Raw genomic sequence first — 24520 nt, 5'->3', positions numbered from 1 at the left:
GTCAGGAGTTTGAGACCATCCTGGCTAACACGGTGAAACCCCGTCTCTACTAAAAAATACAAAAAGCTAGCCGGGCGAGGTGCCTGGCGCCTGTAGTCCCAGCTACTCCGGAGGCTGATGCAGGAGAATGGCGTAAACCCGGGAGGCGGAGCTTGCAGTGAGCTGAGATCCGGCCACTGCACTCCAGCCTGGGCGACAGAGCGAGACTCCGTCTCAAAAAAAAAAAAAAAAGAAAAAAAGAAATTAAGCAATACAGATAAAAATACAGATAAAAATAATGTAGCAAATATTTATTGAGGTCTTACTACGTGTCAGGCACTGTATTCTGTCAGATATTCTACACATTTTAATCTGAATACTCATTAGCAGTTCTATAATGATCACTTGACAGTGGAAGAAACAACTTAGTTAAGTAACTTGCTCAAAGTAACAAAGCTTGCAAGTGGTATAATTAGGTTTAAACAGAAAGTCTGAGTCCTCAGTTTTTACTACTCATTAGGTAATCATAACTGTAACAGATATAAAATGTATAATTTAATGTCTTAAGCCTTAGTCATCTCCTGTCTGTACTGCAGCGGCCTCCTCACTGAATCTGTTGCTTCCATTTTGCCTCCTAGAGGAAACTCAACTAGAGAGATCTTTTAAAAAGCATCAGTCATATCTTGTCTCCCTCTTGCATGAAAATTATTTAAGTGGTGTGGTAGGCAGAATCATGCCCCTTCCCAAAAGATATTGGGCCCTAATCCCTAGAAATTGTAAATGTTACCTTATTTGGAAAAAGGGTCTTTTCACATATTGTTAAGGATCTTGAGATTGGGAGATTATCCTGGATTATTGGGGTGGTGGTCTAAATGTCATCACATGTATCTTTATAAGAAGGCAGAGGAGAGTTGACACATACATGTAGAAGAATGCAATGTGAAGATGGAGGTAGAGACTGGAGTGATGTGGCCACAAGCCAAGGAATGATAGCAACCACCAAAAGCTGAAAAAGGCAAAAAGTAGATTCTACCCCAGAGCCTCTAGGTGGAGTGTGGCCTTGCCAACACTTTGATTTTGACCAGGTGATACTGATTTTGAAATTCTGTCCTCCAGACCTGTGAGAGAAGAAATAGCTATTGTTTTAAGCTACTCAGTTTGTGGCAATTTGTTACATCAGCCACAGGAAACTAATAAAAGTAAGTTTATTTCAAATAAGATACAACCCCCTACCATGTCCTTAAATCACCCCATCTACCTTTGTGACCTCATCATCTGCCAGTCTTTTCCCTTTCTTTCATAAGAGGAGAATATTTGTCAGTCTAGTTTCTCACTGTACCCCAAGAATTCAGAATAGTGCCTGGCAAATAACAGGCATTCAAAAAAATTTTGTAAATGAGTGTTCATTTAACTTAACATTTAGAGACAATATAAGTATCTACCTGAAAAACCAAGGGAACATTGGCCTGATCCACTGATGGCATTCTTGGATAAGAAGTAGGAAGAGAATTTGTTTGGAAATTTGACACATACATGTAGAATGGTATATAACGCTGATTTATGTTCCTAGAGAGACTTTTTGGGGGTTTGAAGAGAATTTGGGAAATATATAATAAAGGATAAAAGGGACATAATCAATGTGAAATGTGATTTCCTTTTATTTCGGTGCATGCCCCTAGTCTCAGCTACTCAGGAGGCTGGGACCCAGGAGTTTGAGGCTGCAGTGAATAGTTACTGACTACACTCCAGCCAGGGCAGCATAGCAAGACCTTGCCTCTAAAAAACAAACAAACAAACAAAAACAAAAAAACAACAAAAAAAGAAATAATAGAAAAAATAATAAATTTCTCCTAATTTGATTATTTATTATATAATTTTATATGTCCTGTATATGGGTAGTTTTTTTAAACATCTAGAGTTTTTACAGAAAGCATTCACTTTGTAAGTAAATTTGTAAATAGGAAGCTTTACTTTTTTAAAAGTCCTATTTCAAGTAGCATAGTTAAGTGGACAAACAACCTAGATTGAGCATTCCTATTCTCCAAATCCAAAATCAAAATGCTCCAAAATTTGAAGCTTTTTGAGCATAAACACGATGCTACAAGTAGAAAACTCCCCATCTGACCTCATGTGATGAGGTGCAGTTCAAGTCAAAATGCAGTCAAAACTTAGTTTCATGCATGAAATTATTTAAATTGTTGTATAAAATTACATTCAGCCTATGTGTATAAGATGTATATGAAACAAATGAATTTCACGTTTAGACTTGGGTCCTATCCCCAAGATATTTCATTATGAATATGCAGATATTCCAAAATCCCAAAACATTCAAAATCTGAAACACTTCAGGTTACAAGCATTTGGGATAGGGGATACTCAAGCTGTAATAATGTGTGGAACACTTACTGTGGGCCAGGCGCTGTGCTTAATGCTTTAGATATATCCTTAAAAAAATCCTCCTAACAATTCCATGTGATGTATTTATACTCATTTTACAGTTGGGAAAATCTCGGCTTAAAAAATTCAATGTTTGTGAATATTTAGTTGGGAGATTTCTAGGAAGCATGAAAGTATATAATTTATTCTTACAGTTCACCAAGGAAAAGAAATAGTCTTGACTAAAGGAATTAAAGAGCATAAACAAATGATCCAGATTGCTTTCTTCTTTGGTTTGCAGCTAAGAAAACAGGCATCTGTCTTCCCCACTAAAGATGATGTGTTCTGAGATAAGCATAATAAGCAGATCATGATGTTCCAGACCCTTACAGATCATAAAAGTCCCACAATATATATTCTATAGACAGGCTAAACATTTAGGGACACTGATAGGAAGGAATGTAAGTAAGAAAGTGAAATAATTCCTGTAATGTAAGGTTGACAGAAGATAATCATCAGGGTCAGAATTAAGAGGTCTTGTGGTTTAGGAAGCATAAAATTATATAACATTTTTCTATTTCACTCAGAAAAAAGAGTATTAATGAGAGGAATTAGAGATGAACAGATTGATACAAACTGTTCTTCTATGGTTTACAGCTTAAAACATAAAAGTACATTTAATGCTATGCATTTTGAGAATAATGTCTTTTATGCTTTTTCTTTTTACATATATATGTGTATTTAAGGACAAAATAGATTGACATTACTAATTACTTCACAATGATAATTAAAGTTCTATGAAACATTTACTGAGTATATAGTTTTTCTGTGTATTATAGAGTTATATTAACTGGTATTCCTTATAAACCTAAAAATAATGCCTTTCAGTAAATTCTTAGTGGACACCAGTGTTTTCACATATGCTTCTTAGTCATTCAGTCATTTGTTATTTTTACCCTATCTGCAATAAAAACGAACAGAAGCTTCTGAAATTATTTTAAATGTGTAGTTAAGCTTGTTAGGGAGTAAGGAATGATCCTAGGGCTCAAAAACAAAGCAATCCGTTTCACTTCCATTTAGGATATAGAAAGCTGCAAGAGAACATCACTCTCATTCTAATAACAGTAGGTTATCTCCAAAATCCACACAGTCATAACTTCTTGAGCACATCAGAGCTGGTCACAAGGCAGCCAAGTAAGCTGAATTCACAAGAGTAACAAACCCCTCGGAGGAGATGGGACAGAGGAACACTGACTTGGTAAAGCATAGGAGGAAGAGGTGCCCACCACATAAAGTAGTTAGCAGTATCAGCTAAGATCTTAACAAATTTTTAAAGGGTGGCTGTGGGCTAGCACAGTTTATGTGTTTAGGATAACTTGTAGGTTAGACACAGAGGAGCTTTGCATCCATTTGCAAGCTCTTTTCCATACGTCTCCACTGTTTGCTCTGTGAGATAGACTAGGGGACAAGGCAGGAGATTGGAGAGCATCTCCCTTGATGATAAAGGTGTGGGACTGATGAGCTGCTGCTGAGGGACGGGAACCAACTCTGCCCATTTTCTGAAAACCTTCTTTATGAAGCAAAAGTCTAAGTTGCGGAGGGAGAAGCAGTGAGCTTTCCTGCTTCTACAGCCCAGGTGAAGTGCCGTTGCTTCGGTGGGTGTGGTAGGAGCAAAACCCACTTGCCTCTGGAAGACAGGTAGAAAACCCTCACTCCAGAACCATGCAAAGATCACTTACTTCTGGGAGAAATGTGGGAGCATAAGCCTTTTGACACTAGGGGCTGGGTGTGGAAGGCAGGAGATGTTAGACCTAGGACCCTGCACTGATAAAAAGCAGAGGTCTGCCACCAATGGGGATAGGGCAAGAAACTTCACCCTGGCAAAGATTCCCCTCCCACACCCCAAGATACAAAGTTATAGGACAGGAACACTGAAAAAGTTACATTCCTGAGGCCCAGGCTCAAAGACCCTGCCCAAGATGAGGCTGGACCAAGATATCTGAGAATCCTCTACATCCACCATTAACCTAGTGTGTAGTAACAAGCAACAGTTGTCCTACTAGAGAAGGGACGAGAGTGTGGAGAGAGACTCCCTGCTGAAAACTGAGGGTGGAGCAGGAACACTGAGGAAAACCCTTTGGCATCTGAGGCTGCACGTTAAACAAAAGGTAATAGTGGCCCACTATTGGAGGTTTGAAACCTGTGGTGCTGTGATTGTCATAGCAACAAAAATCCTCAAACCCAGCTCCATTGCTAACTAGACTTATTATTCAACCCCCTGTACCTAACAGCTTAGCAGAGGAGGGATGTTCATTTCTGAGTGTAAATACTATTACCTCTATTGTCACTGAATATCCAGCTTTCAACGTTTCAAAATCAAAAATTTCTGGGCACACAAAATAAGGAAACTTACCAAAACATAAAACAACAACAGGTCTAGTATCAGAGAAGACCCAGATATTGGAAATATTAGGGAATTTAAAGTAACTGTGATTTATATGGTAAAATATCCACTGAAAAAACAACATGCCTGGGCATTTCAACAGAGAGAGGATCTATAAAATAATCAAATGAAAATGCTAGAAATAGGCAGGTGTGGTAGCTCATGCCTGTAATCCCAGCACTTTGGGAGACCGAGGCGGGCGGATCACTTGAGGTCAGGAGTTCGAGACCAGCCTGACCAACATGGAGAAAGTCCGTCTCTACTGAAAATACAGAATTAGCCGGGCGTGGTGGTGCATCCCTGTAATCCCAGCTACTCAGGAGGCTGAGGCAGGAGAATCACTTGAACCCGGGAGGTGGAGGTTGCGGTGAGCCGAGATCGCGCCATTGCAGTCTAGCCTAGGCAACAAGAGCAAAACTCTGTCTCAAAAAAAAAAAAGAAAGAAAGAAACAAGAAAATGCTAGAAATAAAAATGAAATCTAAGCATTTCTTCAATGGACTTATCAGCAGTTTGAACATGTCTGGTGAAAGAATCCGTGAACTTGAAAATAGAAATCATCCAAACTGAAACAGAGAGATAGAAAAGAGTGAAAAATTAGAAAAGAACATCCAATGGCTTTGGGACAGCATGAAAAGATGTAATATATGTGCGATTGGCATCTCAGAATGAGAAAAGAGAAACGAGAAGGAAGAATTATTTAAAGAAATACTAGCCAGGACAAAGCATAGATCTAAGAAGACCAGAGGACGCCAAGCAGAATAAATGCATGGGAGCACACGTGTGCGCGCATGCGCGCACACACACACACACCCTCTCCCCTAGACACGTCATAAACTGCTGAAAATAAAAAAGGGATAATCTTGGAAGTAGCCAGAGACAAAGGTGACAATTGAACAGACTTCTGATCAGAAACTATGTAGTCTAGAGGGCAAAAGAATATCATATTAAAAGTACTGAAAGTGAAAAGCAAAAATTAAAAGGTCAACTGAAATATATACCCAGTTAAAAATATCTTTCCAGGATGAAGACAAAGTAGCTTTTTTAGATAAACAGAAATTGAGAGAATTAATTATATCAAATCTATAAAGCAAGAAATGGTAAAGAAAATTTTTTTTTTTTTTTTTAAAAGATGGAGTTTTACTCTTGCCGCCCAGGCTAGAGTGCAATGGCATGATCTTGGCTCACCGTAACCTCTGCCTTCCGGGTTCAAGCAGTTCTCCTGCGTCAGCTTCCCAAGTAGCTGGGAACAGGTGCAGGCACCTGCTACCATGCCCAGCTAATTTTTATATTTCTAGTAGCAACAGGGTTTCACCATGTTGGCTAGGCTGGTCTCGAACTCCTGACCTCAGGTGATCCACTCCCAAAAGTGCTGGGATTACAGGTGTGAGCTACCGCACTCGGTTGTAAAGGAAATTCTTTAGGTGAGAGTAATGTGATACCAGATGGAAATTGATTTACATGAATAAATGAAGAGCACTGGAAATGGTAAAAATTAGGGTAAATGTAAAAGAAATAACAATTCTACGCAAATTCATTCAGAAAATAAAGGAGGAGGTAAGAACTTCCTGATAAACTTTCAGGCCAAACATTACCCTGATGGATATATACTCATGAGCGTAGATGCAAACACCCAAAAAATGAGAAATCAAATCCAACAATATATCAAAAGGATAATAATACAATATGATAGTCAGAGTTTATCTCAGGAATTCAAGATTGTTTCAAAATTTAAAAATAATCAGTATAAATCATCTTATCAGAAAACTAAAAAAGGAACACCACCATCTAATCTCAGTAGATTTAGAAAAAGTATATGACAAAATCCAACAACTATTTCTGGAAAAAAAAAATCTTAGCCTGGTGTGATGATGCACACTTGTAATCCCAGTTATTAGGAGGCTGAGGCAGGAGGATCTCTTGAGCCCAGCAGTTTGAGTCTAGTCTAGGCAAGATAGTGAGACCCTGTCTTAAAATCAGGCCTGTTGTGGTGGCTCTTGCTTGTAATCCCAGCACTTTGGGAGGCCGAGGCAGGTAGATCATGAGGTAAGGAGTCGAGACCAGCCTGGCCAACATGGTGAAACCCCGTCTCTACTAAAAATAGAGAAATTAGCTGGGCATGGTGGTGGGCATCTGTAATCCCAGCTACTTGGGAAGCTGAGGCAGGAGAATGGCTTGAACCTGGGAGGTGGAGGTTGCAGTGACCCGAGATTGTGCCACTGCATTCCAGCCTGGGTGACAGAGCGAGACTCCATCTCATAAATAAATACGTAAATAAATAACCCCACAACTCAGTAAACTAGGAATAGATGGGTGCTTCCTCTGTGAGAAACCTACAGGTTCACTTAAAGGTGAAAGACTTTTTCCTAAGATCAGGAAAAGGCCAAATGTGTCTGCTCTTACCACTTTTGTTTAACAGTATACTGGACATTCTAGCCAGTAGAGTAAGGCAACAAAAAGAAAAAACATTCACATTGCAGAGAAAGAAGTAAAGCTATCTTTTTTTCTCAGATAACATTATCATACGTAGGAACCTACAAAAGAAAAATACTGGAACTTCCAGATCAATGTACAAAAATCAATTGCATTTCTACAAACCAGCAACCAACAATTGGAAATTGAAGTTTTTCTTAAACTATCAAAATAGCATTAAAATATGTAATACTTAGAGATAAATCTGGTAAATGTTACATAAGATCTATAAACTGAAAACTATAGAACATTTCTGAGAGGAAATAATGAGAGAACTAAGTGAACTGAAATGTAGATCATATTCATGGATCAGAAGACTCAATATTGTTAAGATATCAGTTTCCCCCAGATCAATGCATATGTTTAATGCAAAATAATAAAAATTCAAGTAGGTTAGATTTTTGTAGGAAATGACAGACTAATTCTAAGATTATATGAGACTGTAAAGGACCTAGAATAGCAAAACAACTTTGAAAAATAGGAACAAAATTGGAGGACTAATATTACCTGATTTCAAGACATAATATATAGTCACAGCAATTAATACTGTATGATTGGTGTAAAGACAGATAAAGTAATCAATGAGACATAGAGAAAGTTTAAAAAATCTCACACCTACCTCACAAATTGTCAGTTTGTTTTTGACACAGGGGCAAAGGCAATTCATTATAGAGAGGATAGGCTTTTCAAAAAATGATGCTAAAACAGTTTGAAAAATAAATCCATGCCTTGCTCCATATGCAAAAGATAAAATAGATCATAGACCTAAATGTTAAAGACTGAAATTATTAACACTTCTAGAGGAAACAATAAGAGAAAATCTTTGTGACCCTGGGTTAGGTAAAAGTTTCTTACATATGACTCTAGAAGCATGATCCTTAGAAGAAAAATTTGATAAATTAGATCTGTTCTTCAGAAGACACTACTAAGTGAATGAAAAGTCAGAATGGGAGAAAGTATTTATAAATCACATAGATGACATGTGTTCACCATACATAAAGAACTTCTCAAAACACAATAATAAAACAACCCAATTTTTAGAAATATGGAAAAATTTTTAAGATGCTTCACCAAAGAACATTTGCAGATGGCCAGTAAACATAAGAAAAGATGTTCAGGCCGGGCGCGGTGGCTCAAGCCTGTAATCCCAGCACTTTGGGAGGCCGAGACGGGCGGATCACGAGGTCAGGAGATCGAGACCATCCTGGCTAACACGTGAAACCCCGTCTCTACTAAAAAATACAAAAAATTAGCCGGGCGAGGTGGCGGGCGCCTGTAGTCCCAGCTACTCGGGAGGCTGAGGCAGGAGAATGGCGTGAACCCGGGAGGCGGAGCTTGCAGTGAGCTGAGATCCGGCCACAGCACTCCAGCCTGGGCAGCAGGGCGAGACTCCGTCTCAAAAAAAAAAAAAAAAAAAAAAAAAAAAAAAAAAAAAAAAGAAAAGATGTTCAACATCATTAGTCATTAGGAAAATGCAAGTAAGTCTCCAACACACTTGTTAAAATATCTGTACTAACAATAACAAAAAAACCAAAAACAACAATTGACCATACAAAGTATTGTGGAAGATCGTGGAGCAACTCAAACTCCCTTACACTGTTGGTGGGAATGTAAAATGGCACAACAACTTTAGAAAACAGGTTCTCAAAAATTTAAACATATATCTGCTATATTACTCAGCTATTTAACTCCTAAGGATTCAGAGAAAATGAAGCATCTTTTCATGTAAAGTCTTATACATGAATGTTCATTGCGGCTTTGCTTGCTATAGCTAAAACTGGAAACAACCCAAATATCAGTCAACCATTGATGGGTAAGTCAATTGTGGTATAACCATTCAGTGATATAATGCTCTTTACATATTCTGGTTGTGTGTTGAAATTTCTTCTTCCACTCTGTGGCTTCTCCTGATGTTTTAGATTTTATTTTGTAAACAACATGATTGGATTTTATTTTTTAATCCAATCTCACACTGTATTTTAATTAGAATATTTTCCCATTTACATTTAATGTAATTGCTTAGGTCATCTTACAATTTGCTTTTTTGTTTTGCCAACTGCTCTATGTTTCTATTTCTCATATTTATTTTATTTAAATTAATTAAGTAGTTCTATTATTCCACTTTCCCCCTCTTCTGTTAGCTTGGAAGTTACAGACTCTTTGACTTTTCTTGTGTTAGTGACCTTAGATGTTACAAAAAGGACATATTATCAAAGTCAAATTTCACTGGTGTTTTTACTGTCTTCCTAGATAATAATACAAGAAGAACCTTACAGTTCTCTATTTAATCCTCTTCTGACTTACATGTTATTGTTGCTAGCTATTTTATTTATCTATTTCAGGTCTCCTAGATATTGTTGTTTTATCTAACCAATATCTATTTAGATTTACCCACATACCTATCATTTTTTATTACCTATAGTATTTCCATTTGGAATCTTTTCTTTTTTTTTTCTGCCTGAAGAACACCTTTTAGTATTCAGTACAAGTCTGCTGGTAACAAATTATCTTTGTTTTTGTCTGTTTGAAAATGTCTTCCACATGCATTTTAAATAGAGGTTTTTATTAGCATAGGAGTTTACACTGTGTATCTGTAGATTTCTAGAAATATGGAGGCATATTTATGGCTTCTTGACTCTGTGGCTTATTTTCTTTGGCCAATTTTGGAAAATTCTCAGATATCTTTTTAAATGTGCCTCTGCCTAATCTTCTCTCTCTCCTCCTTCTAAGACTCCAATTTCATATATATTATACATTTTTATAGTATTTCCATGTCCTTTGTCTTTTTTTTTCATTTCCATCCTTTTTTCTGTTTGTGATTTATCGTTGTTTTATTCTAATACACCTTCTGTCTCACTAATTCATCTGTATCTAACCTGATTTTTATTTTGATTATTGTATTTGTCTAGTCTAGAATTTCCATTTAGTTCTTTAAAATCTGCCATGTTTTTTATATCTTAGAGAATTCTCTGTTGAAATTCTCAATTGTATCTTTTATCCTCTTGAACCATGTATGTATCATATAGCACCAGTACCTGGAGCTTCTTTTGGTATGTTTATATTTTGTATTGTTTCTGCTTATTATATTATCTCCTCATGTGTGTTGAAATTATTGATTATGTGCTTGGTCTTGTATTTGACAAACCTTTTGTAGAAATAGTTTGAGGCCTAGGATGATATCTTTCTCATGAAAGGAATATGTTTTCTTCTGGCAGACACCTAACTGCACTAGCAGTAGAGTCTTACTTAACCTGATTTCAGGTACTGGATGATTTGAAGCTGGGCTTCAAATTGTTGGTGTGACATTATGTTTATAGTAGCAGTAGCAGGATGGTGGAGCTTACATTCTAACTACACTGTTAATTCTGTACCTAAAATTGTAATAACAGCTAACAGCAAGAAGTACAAGATGCTCTAAGAACACCTAATAACAGGTAATCTCCTCTGGGGTGTTAGAGAAGGCTTTGCTGAGAAGTGACAGCTGACATGTGTGAAGATAAATAATTAGACGAAGGGCAAGATAAGGGGAGATATGAAAGCAGACATTCCCAGCATTGAGAAGGAAAGAGAAGCATGCAGATTGAATGCAGATTCAAAGACCTGAGAGAAAATCAGTGTGCCTAGAGCATAAAGCAAGAGGAGTTGCTGAGATAGTGAAAAAGCCCAAATTATGCAGATCCTTAGGTGCATTATGTAAGAGAATATTCAAATTATAGTTTTAAATGCTTTGAAATCTCATGCTGACTGTAAAGTCAAAAATGAATCAGAAAAGAGTGATGTAGGATGGAATGGAAGGGATGTAGTGGGTGAGGATCACTTGGAATCTGTTACCCTTACCTGAGCAAACCTTCAAAATAGCTTGGATTAGGGTGGGAGTAGTCTGGTTGGAGAGGTGGGTGGATTAAAGAAATAGATAACAAAACCAGGACTATATGAGCAATAAAAAACCAATAGTATCAAGGATAACTCCTGAAATCTTGGTTTGTAAACCAGGTGGGTAACAGTGGCACACACTAAGATAGGAGACTAGAGAAAGCCCACATTGGGACAAGAGACTGGAGGAGGCCCAGGTGTGCAAGGAAATACCATGAGCTCAATTTTGAACTTGTTGCCTTTGAGACACCTTTGAGACATCCGAAGTAGAGATTGCAGAGAGTTGTATATACAGATCTGATACTCTGAACAGGTCTGCCAATAAAAAAGTAAAATTTATACAGATTACATTTAAAGTCATTTGTGTGGAAGAGATTGTCTGCAGAGAAAATGAAGACCAAAAGTGGAGAACTGCTATTGGAAACATAATTTTACACCAAGAAAATAAGGAAGCTTAAGAACTAGAAGTGTAAATTGAGGACATGTATCACAAGGGTTTTGGCAAAATATTTAATTTTAAGTTCCTGATTACTTCTAATATATCGTTAAAAAACAATCAGTTGATCTATGTGGATGTGGAGATGGTGACAAGGTATGGTAGAGGGGTATGTGTGCACAGAGAACCTATGCAGGTATATAAATAGAAATGTTGGGGTTAATCTCATTTTAAGATTAAATCAAGAAGGAATAATAACAGGAAAGGGAAAGGGAACTTCCTCTTTCAATAAAGGCAGACTAGGTAACTCTAATCAACTCTCTTGGCAAGGATAATTTTTAAAGCTGAACAAAACATAAAAATCATCTGCATGCAGGCCCATGGAAAGTAACAAGGTAGTAAAACATTACCCTTCCAAGATCGAAGAGACAACAAATACCCAGAAAAGTGAGCATGTAATTTGGGGCCTGCTTTGGGCCTGGGGGTATTTGCTGATTCTAGAAGAGGGTCTTGAGGGACTGAGAGCCTAAGTGACTTCTCTGACAGCCTTGCAGAGTCCCTGGTAAGCCCCTCTGCAGTAGGAATAAGGGCAATCTTAAATAGACTGTCCTTTGCAGGGGAGGACAGCCCAGCTTCAAATCATCTAGTACCTGAAATCAGGTTAAGTAAGACTCTACTGCTAGTGCAGTTAAGTGTCTGTACATTGTTAGTCCTGCTCATTGCTGGGTCTCTAGGTCTCTAGCACCTAGCAGCACAGTGCCTTGAACATAACTGAGCATTTGAGTGAGCGTATGTAGTCAACAGGAATCACTCAAATGAAGAGATCCTTATCCTTGGCTTCTTTCCAATTTCCCAGAATAAATAGTATGATGCTGGGACTTGAATGAAATTAAAATGATATTATCTTCAGAATTAGGTCTTCTTTGGGCTACTTTTGAAAGAGATTAGGATAGAAGGTGGTATTATGACTGACTTGGGGGGAAAAAGTCCTATTTCCTCTTGCTTATAGATATTTGCTAGGCTTTCCATGGCTGCTTTTTTTTCTAAGAGAACTGTGTATAATTTTTAGAAAAAATATTGAATTAATTAAATATTACTACAGTGAATCATTTGGAAGGAATGGTTCTTTATAGCTGTAACATCCATTAAAAAGATATTTCTTTGAAAAGCACATCCTTTCTTTGCAAAGTTTTGAATTGCAGCTTATTTACATATTTTAAGCCTAAATTATGAAATTCCTGTGATTCTAATTTATTACGTTTAAAAATGACTTAGCAGAGTACTGCAGCCTGAAGGCTCAGTTGCAAAACCATGGTCTTTAAATTGATTTGTTTGTTTTGGTGTTCTTATGATTTTGCATGGCAGCATATTTTATTGTATATTTACAATAGTTACGTGATACTTACTATTGGTATTTCCTTTATGGAAAGAGTTCTTAAGGATATTTTTATGTGTACCTCCTCATGAACCTTGCTAGTCACTGAAATACAATCTTAGGAATGGTAAAACATATCTCCCTTTGTTATTTCTGTTTATTGTCTTCACTTCATTTTCCCTCTCAGATTTTGATTTTCAGTGATCTCATCTAGTCCTTTACACCCTTTATTTTAGTGGTGGAATGTGGCAATCAGAGATAGGGAAAATAACGAGGTTTAATCATTAAAGGTATCTTAGAACCTGGCATATTTCAATTATTCATATTTAACCTATTTGAAAGTCTTTTATAAATATGATTTTATAATGAAGAGGGCTGTTACACTATTATGTTAATTACTAAAAGCTCCCACATTTATAATCTTTAATACCCCAGATATTTTATATGTCCCAGATACTCAGTATTTTAATATAGAAGTCCCTATTATCCAATTTCAAAATAATCAATACTATCTCTAAAAATTAATATATTTTGTAATTTTAGAGTTCCTTTACTTTTTACTAGCACTATTCATGATAAATATATTTTTCAGTTTTATTCAATAAGATTCTTTTCAGAATCTGTGAAACTTAAACACTTGCTCTTTTGGAGTAAGCCAATGATTTATTTAATGCTTTTCTATGTTGTGTATTGTAAGGAGAAATATCTTCCTGATGGATATAATACGGGCTTGTTGGAGACAGAGCTATTTCCCTCTCCGCAAGGAATGTATTATGTTGTCTTACAAAATGCTTTCTTGCACCACTCATGCTAACTAAAGAGCGAATTTAAACACAGACATGTTTACTACGCTTTTCTTCCTTGAATGGGTACAGTTTTTAAAACTTGGAAATGTACCATTAACTCTTAATGTCTCATTTCATTTTTGAGGAATTCAAGTTGGGATGCCAGCCATACTATAGTAATGTAAGAGGAATGGTAACTGGCATTAAGGCATGCACTTAAGCAATAGAGGAATTTACTTTTCAGTGTCTTCCAAGGTCCATGAGGATGCACACTTATTTATCCAGAGAGTATGGATCTCACGTATGTTTGTCCAGAGGGTGTGACTCTGTGGAGGAGAACACTTACTGGTAAGTATTGAACTCTTATTGTATTGTTTCAGAAAAATATGTTTAGAAAATCAGTTGATTTTTAGCAGTGATGAAATCTCTTAGTCTGTGCTGGTTTCTTAACAGTGGACAGTCCCAGATGTTGAAGTCAGCACAACAAGAGAAAAACCCAAATCCTGATAAGACTTGAGGATTTTTCGAAAATTAAATGCAAAATAGTTGGGGCAAATGTTGCTGCGGGAGTCAAGACTAAGTAATACAGTAAGAAGATATGAAGTTGGAGAGCTTCTCATGTTCTTCTTTTGTATAAAGTTTGCATACATACAAAACCCAGGACTTTAATGACTTTAAGAGGGGGCAGAATTGCATCTCTTGGAATTTAACAGACTCATGTGAACTGGAATGTACATTGAGGCCCTCACAATTGATTTTAATATTTCTTTGCAAAGTCCTTTCTGTTTCTAAATAAAAGCTGTGCCTTCTGAAACCTGTAAGTGATGTATACTGGCCACATCAAATCTTTCAAAAGTGTTTTCCAAACCCAAAATTGTTAGTGTGGAACAAATGTTTATTTTGGGAACACTAAAACAAAGGGGTATGGGAGGACTGATTTCAGAGACCAATTACTGCTTCTGCTTTATACTCTAACATTCTTACCCTCTTTCTCTCAGCCAAGACCTCTCATGATATGTAATTGGCTTTTGGTTGAAAAAACGTGTAAAATAATGTTTTTGTGTGTGATACAAAAGTTTAGAGTAAAACAAAAACAGCCACTCTAGGCCGGGTGCGGTGGCTCAAGCCTGTAATCCCAGCACTTTGGGAGGCCGAGACGGGCGGATCACGAGGTCAGGAGATCGAGACCATCCTGGCTAACACGGTGAAACCCCGTCTCTACTAAAAATACAAAAACTAGCCCGGCGAGGTGGCGGGCGCCTGTAGTCCCAGCTACTCGGGAGGCTGAGGCAGGAGAATGGCGTAAACCTGGGAGGCGGAGCTTGCAGTGAGCTGAGATCTGGCCACTGCACTCCAGTCCGGGCGACAGAGCGAGACTCTGCCTCAAAAAAAAAAAAAAAAAAAAACCAGCCACTCTAATATGTGGTAGGTTTTCTGGCAATTAACCATAGCACATAGACATTTGCCACAGGAAATGCCACTGCCAGATCTTCCACACCATGGCATGAAGGCTTAGCATTGTTTTAAGTCATGCCTTAATAAATGATGAATTGGAAGTGCAGAGTCCGTGAATAAGAATTCAGTGCTTAGGAGTGTTTTTGGCATCTGGTAGACAATTGTTTGTTAGAGTTGCCAGTTATTAGCTCTCTGGCCTTTATCAAAGTGCTTTACTATTTTGTTTCTTCTGCCATAGATATCTCTATGTTATCTCCTATTGTGATGACTGGCAGTGTCCCACTGTGCTAAATCAAGAAGACTGGATATATAGGTCCAAATTGTGTTTATGGAGGTGTTAGGGTGGAAGACAGCAGTGTGGACATGATAGAAAGAGGATTGAGAATACATTTCTATGTGATCCATTTTTGCTTTGCCTTCTGTCTAATTCTGCCAGTTCCTAATCTTTAGGACTCACCTCAAAATCTCTTGAAGCCACTTTTTAGAAGATGTGCAAAATGTGTGTGTAGGGAGAGAGCATCAAGACAGAAAGAGTAGGTGAGAGGGTAAGAGATATTTAGTCACCCAGCAGCTGCTTACTGAACGCCTGCTGTGTGCTAGGAGATGGGGATACATGACGCTTGTGGTCCAGTTGTGAAAGATAGGCCATAAACAAATAAACATGTTATATATTGGATGATAGTAATGAATAAACTGGTAAAGGCGGGTAGTGAGAGCTGGGGTAAGGAGATGACCTCAGCTCAAAGTAGGGTCATCAGGGAAGGCCTCATTGAAAAGGTGGTATTTGAGTAGAGGCTTGAAAGAGGTAGGGGAGCCAGCTATGTGGAAATCCAGGAAAAGGGGAACTGAGAACACATACTGTAAGTCGTTAAAAGGACTTTGACCTTTCCTTTGAGTGAGATGGAGGCCCACTGGAGAGTTTTGAGCAGAAAAGTGACATTATTTGACTGATTTCTTAAAATAATTCCTTAGGCTACAGTGTAGAGAATGGATAGTAGAGGGACAGTGATGAAATCAGGGACTGATTAAAGATTTTTTGAGCAATTGAGGCTGGAGAAGATAGTGACTTGGACTAGGGTGGCAACAGGAGAGGTGACTAGTGTTCAGATTCTGGATCTGTTTTGAAGGTAGACCCTTCAGGATTTATTGGCCTTTTGACTGTGGGGAGTGAGGGATTGAGAGGAGTTAAGGATGACCCCATAGTTTTTGGGCTGAGCAGCTGGAAGAGCAGATGTCATTTACCATTTATCAGGATGAGGAATATTACAGGAGGAGCAGGTTTTAGGGAGAGATCAGTAAAGGTGTGAGCAAATGAGATTCCAACTAGATATCCAAGGGTAATGTAGACAGGTAATGGATATACAATGGTAATTATTTAAATGTTCATTTTGCACAAGTTGATAAATCATAAAAGTTCTATTTAAGTGATTTAAATCTCCATGAAGATGTTGCTATTGTTCACAGTTTATAGATTAGGAAATAATGCAGAAGGATTAATATTCCTAAGATCACTGATATGAAACTTTATTTTATGACTAAGTTCCAGGTTCTACTGGCTTTATTATATTATAAAATAGGCATAAAAGTGAAATTTTCATTATTGCCATAATTGATTAAACAAGTAATACTTCTAGTTGCCTTCACATTACACACACACACACACTCACGCTCTCTCTCTCATAGAGAGGTATAGGTAATATCTTTGAGGCTTATGTAGAAAGTTTTTTTGACCTTTTGGTGTGTTGAAAACATACTATAATGTAGGTTTTAATTTTGGATATACATTTTAAAATTCTTTAAATGGTAAATGGAGATGGCTATGAATATAATTAATTTTTAAAGCATATTCTTAAGAAAATTTCTTTTGAAAACAGTTTACTTCATGGTAATTTATGTTCTCTTCAGTTGTTTAAAGGGGAAATATATTTGCATACTCAAGTGTATTTTTAATAGTAGAATGTATGATGTTTATTTTTTGAAACACAAATACAAATAATGGAAACACATGTGATTGTCTGAGCTTTGACATTGTTCTAGGTAGGATGACAAACTGTCACAATCCAAACAGGAAAACAGAAATTAAAATCTATCAAAAGTTTCTACTCTGTTGCTTAAAGGTTTATGTACTGTTTATATTTCTTATTCAATAAAGTGATGGAAAGTTACGTTATCTTACAAAATCCTAAGACACTTAAATTTTGTGTAGTCTAATAAGTTAAATGATCAGGAGCAGATTAATATAGTGCTCTTCAATAAAGTAATAAGTACATATCCTTAAAGGTCATATATCTAATTTTGTGGAATATGACTGTTTAGTTTCTATAACCTTGGATTTTTAAAAATTACAATTTGTGATCTCTCATCTATGTAAATAGAAAACTCTTTCTGATTATACAGGAAGCCCTGCATGTTGCAGGAGTGGAAATGCAGTTAACGGCTGCGGTGTCATTTCTGACCATTCTGCAGGATGAATCAGTGTCAATTCATTCATATACCCACTCGTTCCTCCAAGTCATTCTCCTGCATCTGGAGCACAGGGACACAGGTCAGGGGCCGGCATGCTTAATTATATACTTGTTTATTGTTTTTTGTGTATGACCATGATATTATATAAATACTGTTAGCCTGATGAGGATAACTGAGTAAGGCCATGGTGCCTAGGAGTTGAGCAGTGGAATGACTTAAAATAGCTATGGCTGTCTTCTTATAAAACCTACAAAATTTAATATCCTTGGAAACTGAAGACTCATTAATTCATCTTATGATTTATACTTTCTTCTTAGTTTTTTTCCTTTTCTAGCAGTCATGTTTAAGTTTGTACAATAAAACAGCAACCCTTGCTTTAAAGATATCTTACCAATACTATTTTTTAAAAATATAAAAATTTTCTAGATGTCGACTGAGACAAAATAATAGAGAAACTTTTTAGAAGAGTAATGAAAATAATTATTTCCATTTTATCATTAAGTGCTATTGTAACTATTAATGGATGAGTTGAAACAGAATTTGAAGTGAGACTTTTAATTTAGTACACTTTATCTGTGTCAACCAGGTGTCAGCAATGCATGGCTGGAAACTCTTCTGTCTGTTATAGAAGTATTGCCAAAAGAAACCCTACGGCATGAGGTAATACTTTCATGGGGTAAATACTAATGAGTAAGTCACTCTAAGGTTTTTTTTTTTTTAAAGGTTTATTGTCAAAAATGGTTTTTAAAAAGAAAGTTGTTTTTCATTTTGAATGTAACACGTGCACGTTGTAGAAAATTTGAGAAATATAAAATATAGAAGGAAGAAAAGAGAATTCATAGTTCTGTACTTGTCCACTTTGAAGGTCCTGATGTATTTCCTTTCAGATTTTTTCCTATATGTGGTTGCTGCTTGCCATATCAGTGATCATACTGAATTTATATATGGTTGTTTTTCATTTAGCATTACTTTCCTATATTATTTTAAACTATTTGGTAGTAGCTGCAGAATATTTTACTTGTTAAACATTTAAGCCTGTTTTCAGGCTTATATTTTACTATTGAATAGGACATTAATGAACATTTCTGTAGAGCTCTTCCTGTTTTTCAGATAATTTATTTAATTGCAGCTTTCAAAAAGGAATTAATGGATCAGAGGGCATTAATATTCTTAAACTTTCGACTAACAATATGTGAAGATGCTCTTTTCCTGGACTTTTATCAGCAAGAGTGTTTCTATTACATTTAATGGGCTAAAAATGGAATTACATTTTAATTGGAATTTTAAAATTATTGTGCTGTTGAATATTTTCTCACATTTATATCAGTTTCTCTGTATTCCTTTGCAATTGTTTGATCCTATCCTTTAATCACTATTTATATGTGCTATTTACCTAGTATGGTTGCCAATTTTTTGTTATACTTACAAATATTATTCCCAACATATTGTTTGCCTGTTAATTTTCAACATTGAACAGCATACTTTTCTCTAAAGGTTTTAAATAAATTACAATGAGAGAAAAAGAAGAAAATGGAAAGGAAATGTATCCACTAATGAAAAGATTTTGTATTCTTTGAACATTATTTCTATATATATTTCTTTCCAAATATGTCATGATTGAAAAAAAGAGTCATCAGCCAATGAAATGTCCTCTACTGACTTCATTAAGTATCTTTGTCCTTTCTTTGTCTTCATACAGTTTATGGTCCTATCACAATGCTTAAATATTGGCTTGAAAATGGGAAGATTTTCTAGTTATGAGGATGTTTGCATACTATCTGATGCCAAACATCTAGATGATTATGCATATTTAAATGTTGAACGTAATATAGACATGTGATTTTTATATTTTTTGAAAAGCAATATGCTGTATAATGCAATTTTTACTCTAGAATACCATATTATTTAACATGTGGTTTCAAAGATTTTAGATATGTAATTCTAAACTTTTCACTTCTAAATTATCAATGCATATTCAGTAATTCCAGCTACTTTGAGAGGAAACAAGCCAGTTGACTATAAGAGTCATAGAATTTTAGAAATTAAAGAGATCTTAGTGGGACATATTCTAATTTCCATTTTAAATAGATGAGAAACTGGAGATTAGAAATAGCGAGATTATGGCCGGGCGCGGTGACTCACGCCTGTAATCCCAGCACTGTGGGAGGCCGAGGCGGGCGGATCACAAGGGCAGGCGATCGAGACCATCCTGGCTAACACGGTGAAACCCCGTCTCTAGTAAAAATACAAAAAAAAAAAAAAATTAGCCGGGCGTGGTGGCGGGTACCTGTAGCCTCAGCTACTCGGGAGGCTGAGGCAGGAGAATGGTGTGAACCTGGGAGGCAGAGCTTGCAGTAATCCCAGATCAGGCCACTGCACTCCAGCCTGGGCGACAGAGTGAGACTCCGTCTTAAAAAGAAAAAAAAAAATAGAGAAATAGCGAGAGCATTTGGACAAACTAAAGAACTGGGACTGGAATCAGGGTCTGATCTTCACAGATTTTTATAGTCTGTCAGGCTGTTGTAGTATTTGAGTGCCCAGTATATACATAATGCATTATCAGACTTGGCTTATTGTATTCAAACGACATAATTATTTAATAGGATTTATTTGAAGCTATAATGTTTTTCATCCCATTAGGATAAATATAAAAATTAATCTATATGGAATAAAAATACATTTCAAGGTATTTAGTCATTAATTTGCTTTTTTCTTTTTAAAATATGTATTTCAAATTTCTGCTTTTATCTGTGCATACAGAGCATTGTAAAATCACCGTAAACTTCACTTCAGTTTTTTTCTAATTGTTTTAATTGCATAATTTGTAATTATCTTTACCTTAATAACTCAGAAGACAAAAGAATCCAAGTTATTGAGTCATGAACCTCAAATTGTAATTCAGGTTCTTTAAAAATATTTAGAACATTAAAATACTCTGAAGGAAATAGCTGACATGAGTGGCATGAATGTATAAAATTTTGTGAATTTTTTTCTCTAAATTTTCTCTTTAGATTTTGAATCCACTTGTTTCCAAGGCACAACTTTCCCAAACAGTCCAGTCTCGTTTAGTTAGTTGTAAAATTTTAGGAAAATTGACCAACAAATTTGATGCCCACACGTGAGTATTTGTGTGTAATTTTTGGTCTACTTTATTACATTGATTTAAAATGTGTAATGACTGTATAATAATATATTTGTATTATTTCATACTGCATACAAATTTAGTTATCTTAACTATTTTAACTTTATAGAATTCTCATGACAGAATTTACTTATTCAGATGCCTTTCTTTTCAATCTCATAACTTTTCAGAATTGATAAGCTAAATTATTTTCCTACTTCTTATCTTAATCTTCCCTATCTCATACCAAATGTAGTTTTGAGGATAAAATGGCATTACCTTTTTGACTTTCAAAATGGGCAAACAGCATAAAGATAGAATTTCTGCTTTTATACACTATTGTTATGAATTTGTTATTTTGAATAACTTATTTTGAGGTTTTATGGAGCATGTTTATAATTCATGTGCTACTTCTTGCCTACTTATTAAATACCAGATGAAAAGAATGGAATGTTGTGTAACTGTGATACAAGAGTAAAGCTGAAGAATATTTTGGTTGATGGTTGCTAGACTCAGATAATTCCACTGCTACAGCCTTTTATCTTAGCTATAGACATTTCAACTGCCAATCCAAAATTAACCATTATTTTTAAAAGACTGTGGTATACATAATTTACAAGTAGCTAATAACATCCAAATTTAATAAGTAGCTAATAACATCCAAATTTAATAACATATGTAAAATACATTGTAAAATATTATTTTTTCTATTAAAGTACATTTGTTATTATTAAGGTGAGTTAAGATTTTATTGATAATTGTTTGAGAATATTATTCTGAAACACTCATTCATTTGCATGTTTCTTTTCTCCCCGACTTCAGCATTAAGCGAGAAATACTTCCTCTGGTAAAATCACTCTGTCAGGATGTAGAATATGAAGTCCGATCTTGTATGTGTCGGCAATTAGAAAATATAGCTCAGGGCATTGGGTAGGTATACTTTGAATTCCTTATGCCATTTCCATGAAAGCATGCCATCGAAAGGCTATATTTGATCTTTAAAAATGATCATAACAAGTACCTCCTCTATGTCTGGATTAAAAGAGATAAAGAGGAATGTGCTTAGCATGGTGGTAGGTATTTGATTAATGTTAATTTCTTTTAGTCTCATCTTAGTTGCTTAGTTATTATTCCAGACACCCAGATTCAGGAAATGAAAGATATCCCAATATAAACCATACTTGGAATATGTTTGACTGGCTATTCTTTGACTGTATTATTGGGTCATTTCAGGTGGGATTGCAGTTGTCCCTCCATGTCCTTGGGGACTTGGTTCCAGGACCTCTTTTGGATACCAAAATCTGAGGATGCTCAAGTCTCTGATATAAAAGAGTGTAGTATTTCCATATGGCTTGCTTATATCCTTCCACATGTTTAAAATAATCTCTAGATGCTAATAATACCTAATACAATATAAATGCTATGTAAATAGTTATGCTGTATTGTTCAGAAAATAATGACAAGAAAAAAAGTCTGTACATGTTCAGTAAAGAAGAAATTTTTTTCTTAATATTTTCTATTCATGGTTAGTTAAATTCACAGACGCAGAACCTGCAGATGTTGAGGGCTGACTACACTCTAATGGAAGCCTTTCTATAGCTTCTGCGCAACTTCAGGCTTCCAATATTTGCTTTGTTGCTCTCCTTGTTTTATGGGTGCCTGGAGCTCCAGGAAGGACATAGCAGCCAGTCTCCTCATCCATAAGAACTGATATCATTTCAGTCTTAGAAGTATGATATTAAAGGGAGTCTTCCCTCAAAACTGTCTTGGGAAAGCTTTTCTTTTAAAAACAAGATTCAAAATTGGTGCAAAAATCATTGGAACCTCTCATTTTTAGCAGAAGTTGCACTGATTTCATCTGGTTCTTTGTTTCACAAGCTAAGGCAATCAGATTGTGGTCATTTGTACCTTTGTTAATTTTTTTAAAAATCTGGGCCAATATTTAAGGCTCTGAAAAGGCTTTTGAATGTCACACAGGGTGTAGTAGAATGTCACACAGGGTATGGTAGTGTACTCTGTCCTGTGTACACTCTTGCTAAATAATATTTAAGTGTTGTGTTGGAAGTTTAACACAATTAATGAAAGAGTTATTTGTTATGATTATTTTCATTTTTAATGCTCAGAGATAATTAAGTTGAATTTGCATCACTATAACGTTTTTGAAAAAAACTCTGTTTACAGATTGAATAGAAGTAACTTTTACTATAGAGATGAAATTATTTTTCTTAAACTATTTTCTTTCATTGTTAATAAATTCAAGGATTTCAGGTATACAAATATATTCTGAGCAAAATTTGTATGAAATAAATTTTTATGACTTTTGGATATGTTCTGTCACATTTTACTCTTTTACCTCCTCTGTCTACATCCTGTATTTGCCTAATGTTTGTGAACTACTGGTAATGTTAACATCTGTATCTCTATGACCGAGATCAATCTCTTGGAAACATTTTTATTTTTTTGGCACTTCAATTGCTGAAGTCCTTGTCTTTGTCCTATGCTGTCTAATATGGTAGCCCCTAGTCACATGTGGCAATTTTAGTTTAAAATAAGGAAAATTAAAGAAAATTAAAGCTTTAGTTCCTCATTCATAATGAACTTATTTTAAAAAATGCTCAGTAGCTACATGTGGCTACCCTATTGAAGAATACAAATGATAAACATTTCCATCATTGGAGAAAGTTCTACTTGACAGCATTGTCTTAGAGTTGTTGAAATTTGCCCTGAATTTTTTAAAGTTTTCTACAGCTCTTAATAACTTTCTTGGACTATATCAACATCTTATTTCAATTATAATTGATGCCATTTTCCATCTTGTACCCAAGAAAGCTACCCACATAATAAACCTCTCCTTTATCAAAGTGTTTGTCATTACAGTGACACCTTATCATGAGGAATAAGCAGACACAAAGTGTTGAATAAGAACTATTTGTAACTGTCTTATAAATATTATATACTCCCTAAAAGCATTTATATTATATTTCATTCTTCTAGGTAGGACACCTAGAGTAATATATCATCTTCTATATAGAAATTAGTTACCATAATATTATGTATTAGGTGAATGGAAAAATAATTTATACCCTGAAATCTAGATAAAAATACATTATTTAGGTTTCTGCAGTTACTACTGATAAGTTTTTCTAATTAGTCCAGATATTTGCTGAAATTGCTTAAAATGGAAAACTGTATTATAATGTATAAAGTTTCATATAAACTCTTAGTTATTAAGATTTCTGTAGGTAACAATATTATGCTGGGGGAAGTGGGATTGATTTAAATCGTTATGAAATTACTATTAATGTTTCTTATATGTATGATATGCTTTCTCCATAAGACTGAAAGCTTCTGGAGAGCAGACACAGTATCTTTATGATTTTTCATATTTTCTGCAGCAACTAGCCCAGTCACTGGTTTTTAGTAAGTTCTTGCTACACATTTATTGATTTGATTTGTTTTCTTCTATTGCTTACTGTGCAGGACAGAACTTACAAAAAGCATGGTGCTCCCTGAATTAATAGAACTTTCTAGGGATGAAAGCAGCAGTGTACGACTTGCAGCTTTTGAAACTTTGGTTAATCTGCTTGACATATTTGATACAGGTAAATCATGTGTATACATCTTTGCTTCTGAAAATAGTGTTTTTCTACATGTTTTATGTCACCAATCAGGAATAAAAGGAGATTTAGAATTTCTTATGTTAAGCCTCCCTTCCTCTCCCTCTTTTTATGATTCATTCTG

The 24520-nt window shown here is 35.6% G+C and overlaps 1 protein-coding gene across 3 annotated transcripts in view; it reads left to right on the top strand.

The window, feature by feature from the left end:
- Nucleotides 1–24520, top strand: part of PPP4R4 (protein phosphatase 4 regulatory subunit 4) — a 107281-nt gene that overhangs the window by 38964 nt on the left and 43797 nt on the right. Inside the window, exons 4-8 of one of the 3 annotated variants that reach the window (XM_033191478.1) lie at nucleotides 17590–17737; nucleotides 18245–18318; nucleotides 20670–20776; nucleotides 21602–21709; nucleotides 24260–24381. In XM_033191478.1, the coding sequence (XP_033047369.1) occupies nucleotides 17590–17737; nucleotides 18245–18318; nucleotides 20670–20776; nucleotides 21602–21709; nucleotides 24260–24381 (559 nt within the window). Of the gene's footprint in view, nucleotides 1–13981; nucleotides 14086–14190; nucleotides 14833–17589; nucleotides 17738–18244; nucleotides 18319–20669; nucleotides 20777–21601; nucleotides 21710–24259; nucleotides 24382–24520 lie in introns of those variants that run through there. The other 2 variants (XM_033191480.1, XM_033191481.1) reach the window with 2 other exon arrangements.

Source organism: Trachypithecus francoisi, unplaced genomic scaffold (genome assembly GCF_009764315.1).
Source record: "Trachypithecus francoisi isolate TF-2019V2 unplaced genomic scaffold, Tfra_2.0 Lachesis_group3, whole genome shotgun sequence".
NCBI lineage: Eukaryota > Metazoa > Chordata > Mammalia > Primates > Cercopithecidae > Trachypithecus > Trachypithecus francoisi.
Note: the sequence above shows the minus strand (reverse complement) of the source record. Positions and strands in the feature narration are given on the sequence as shown.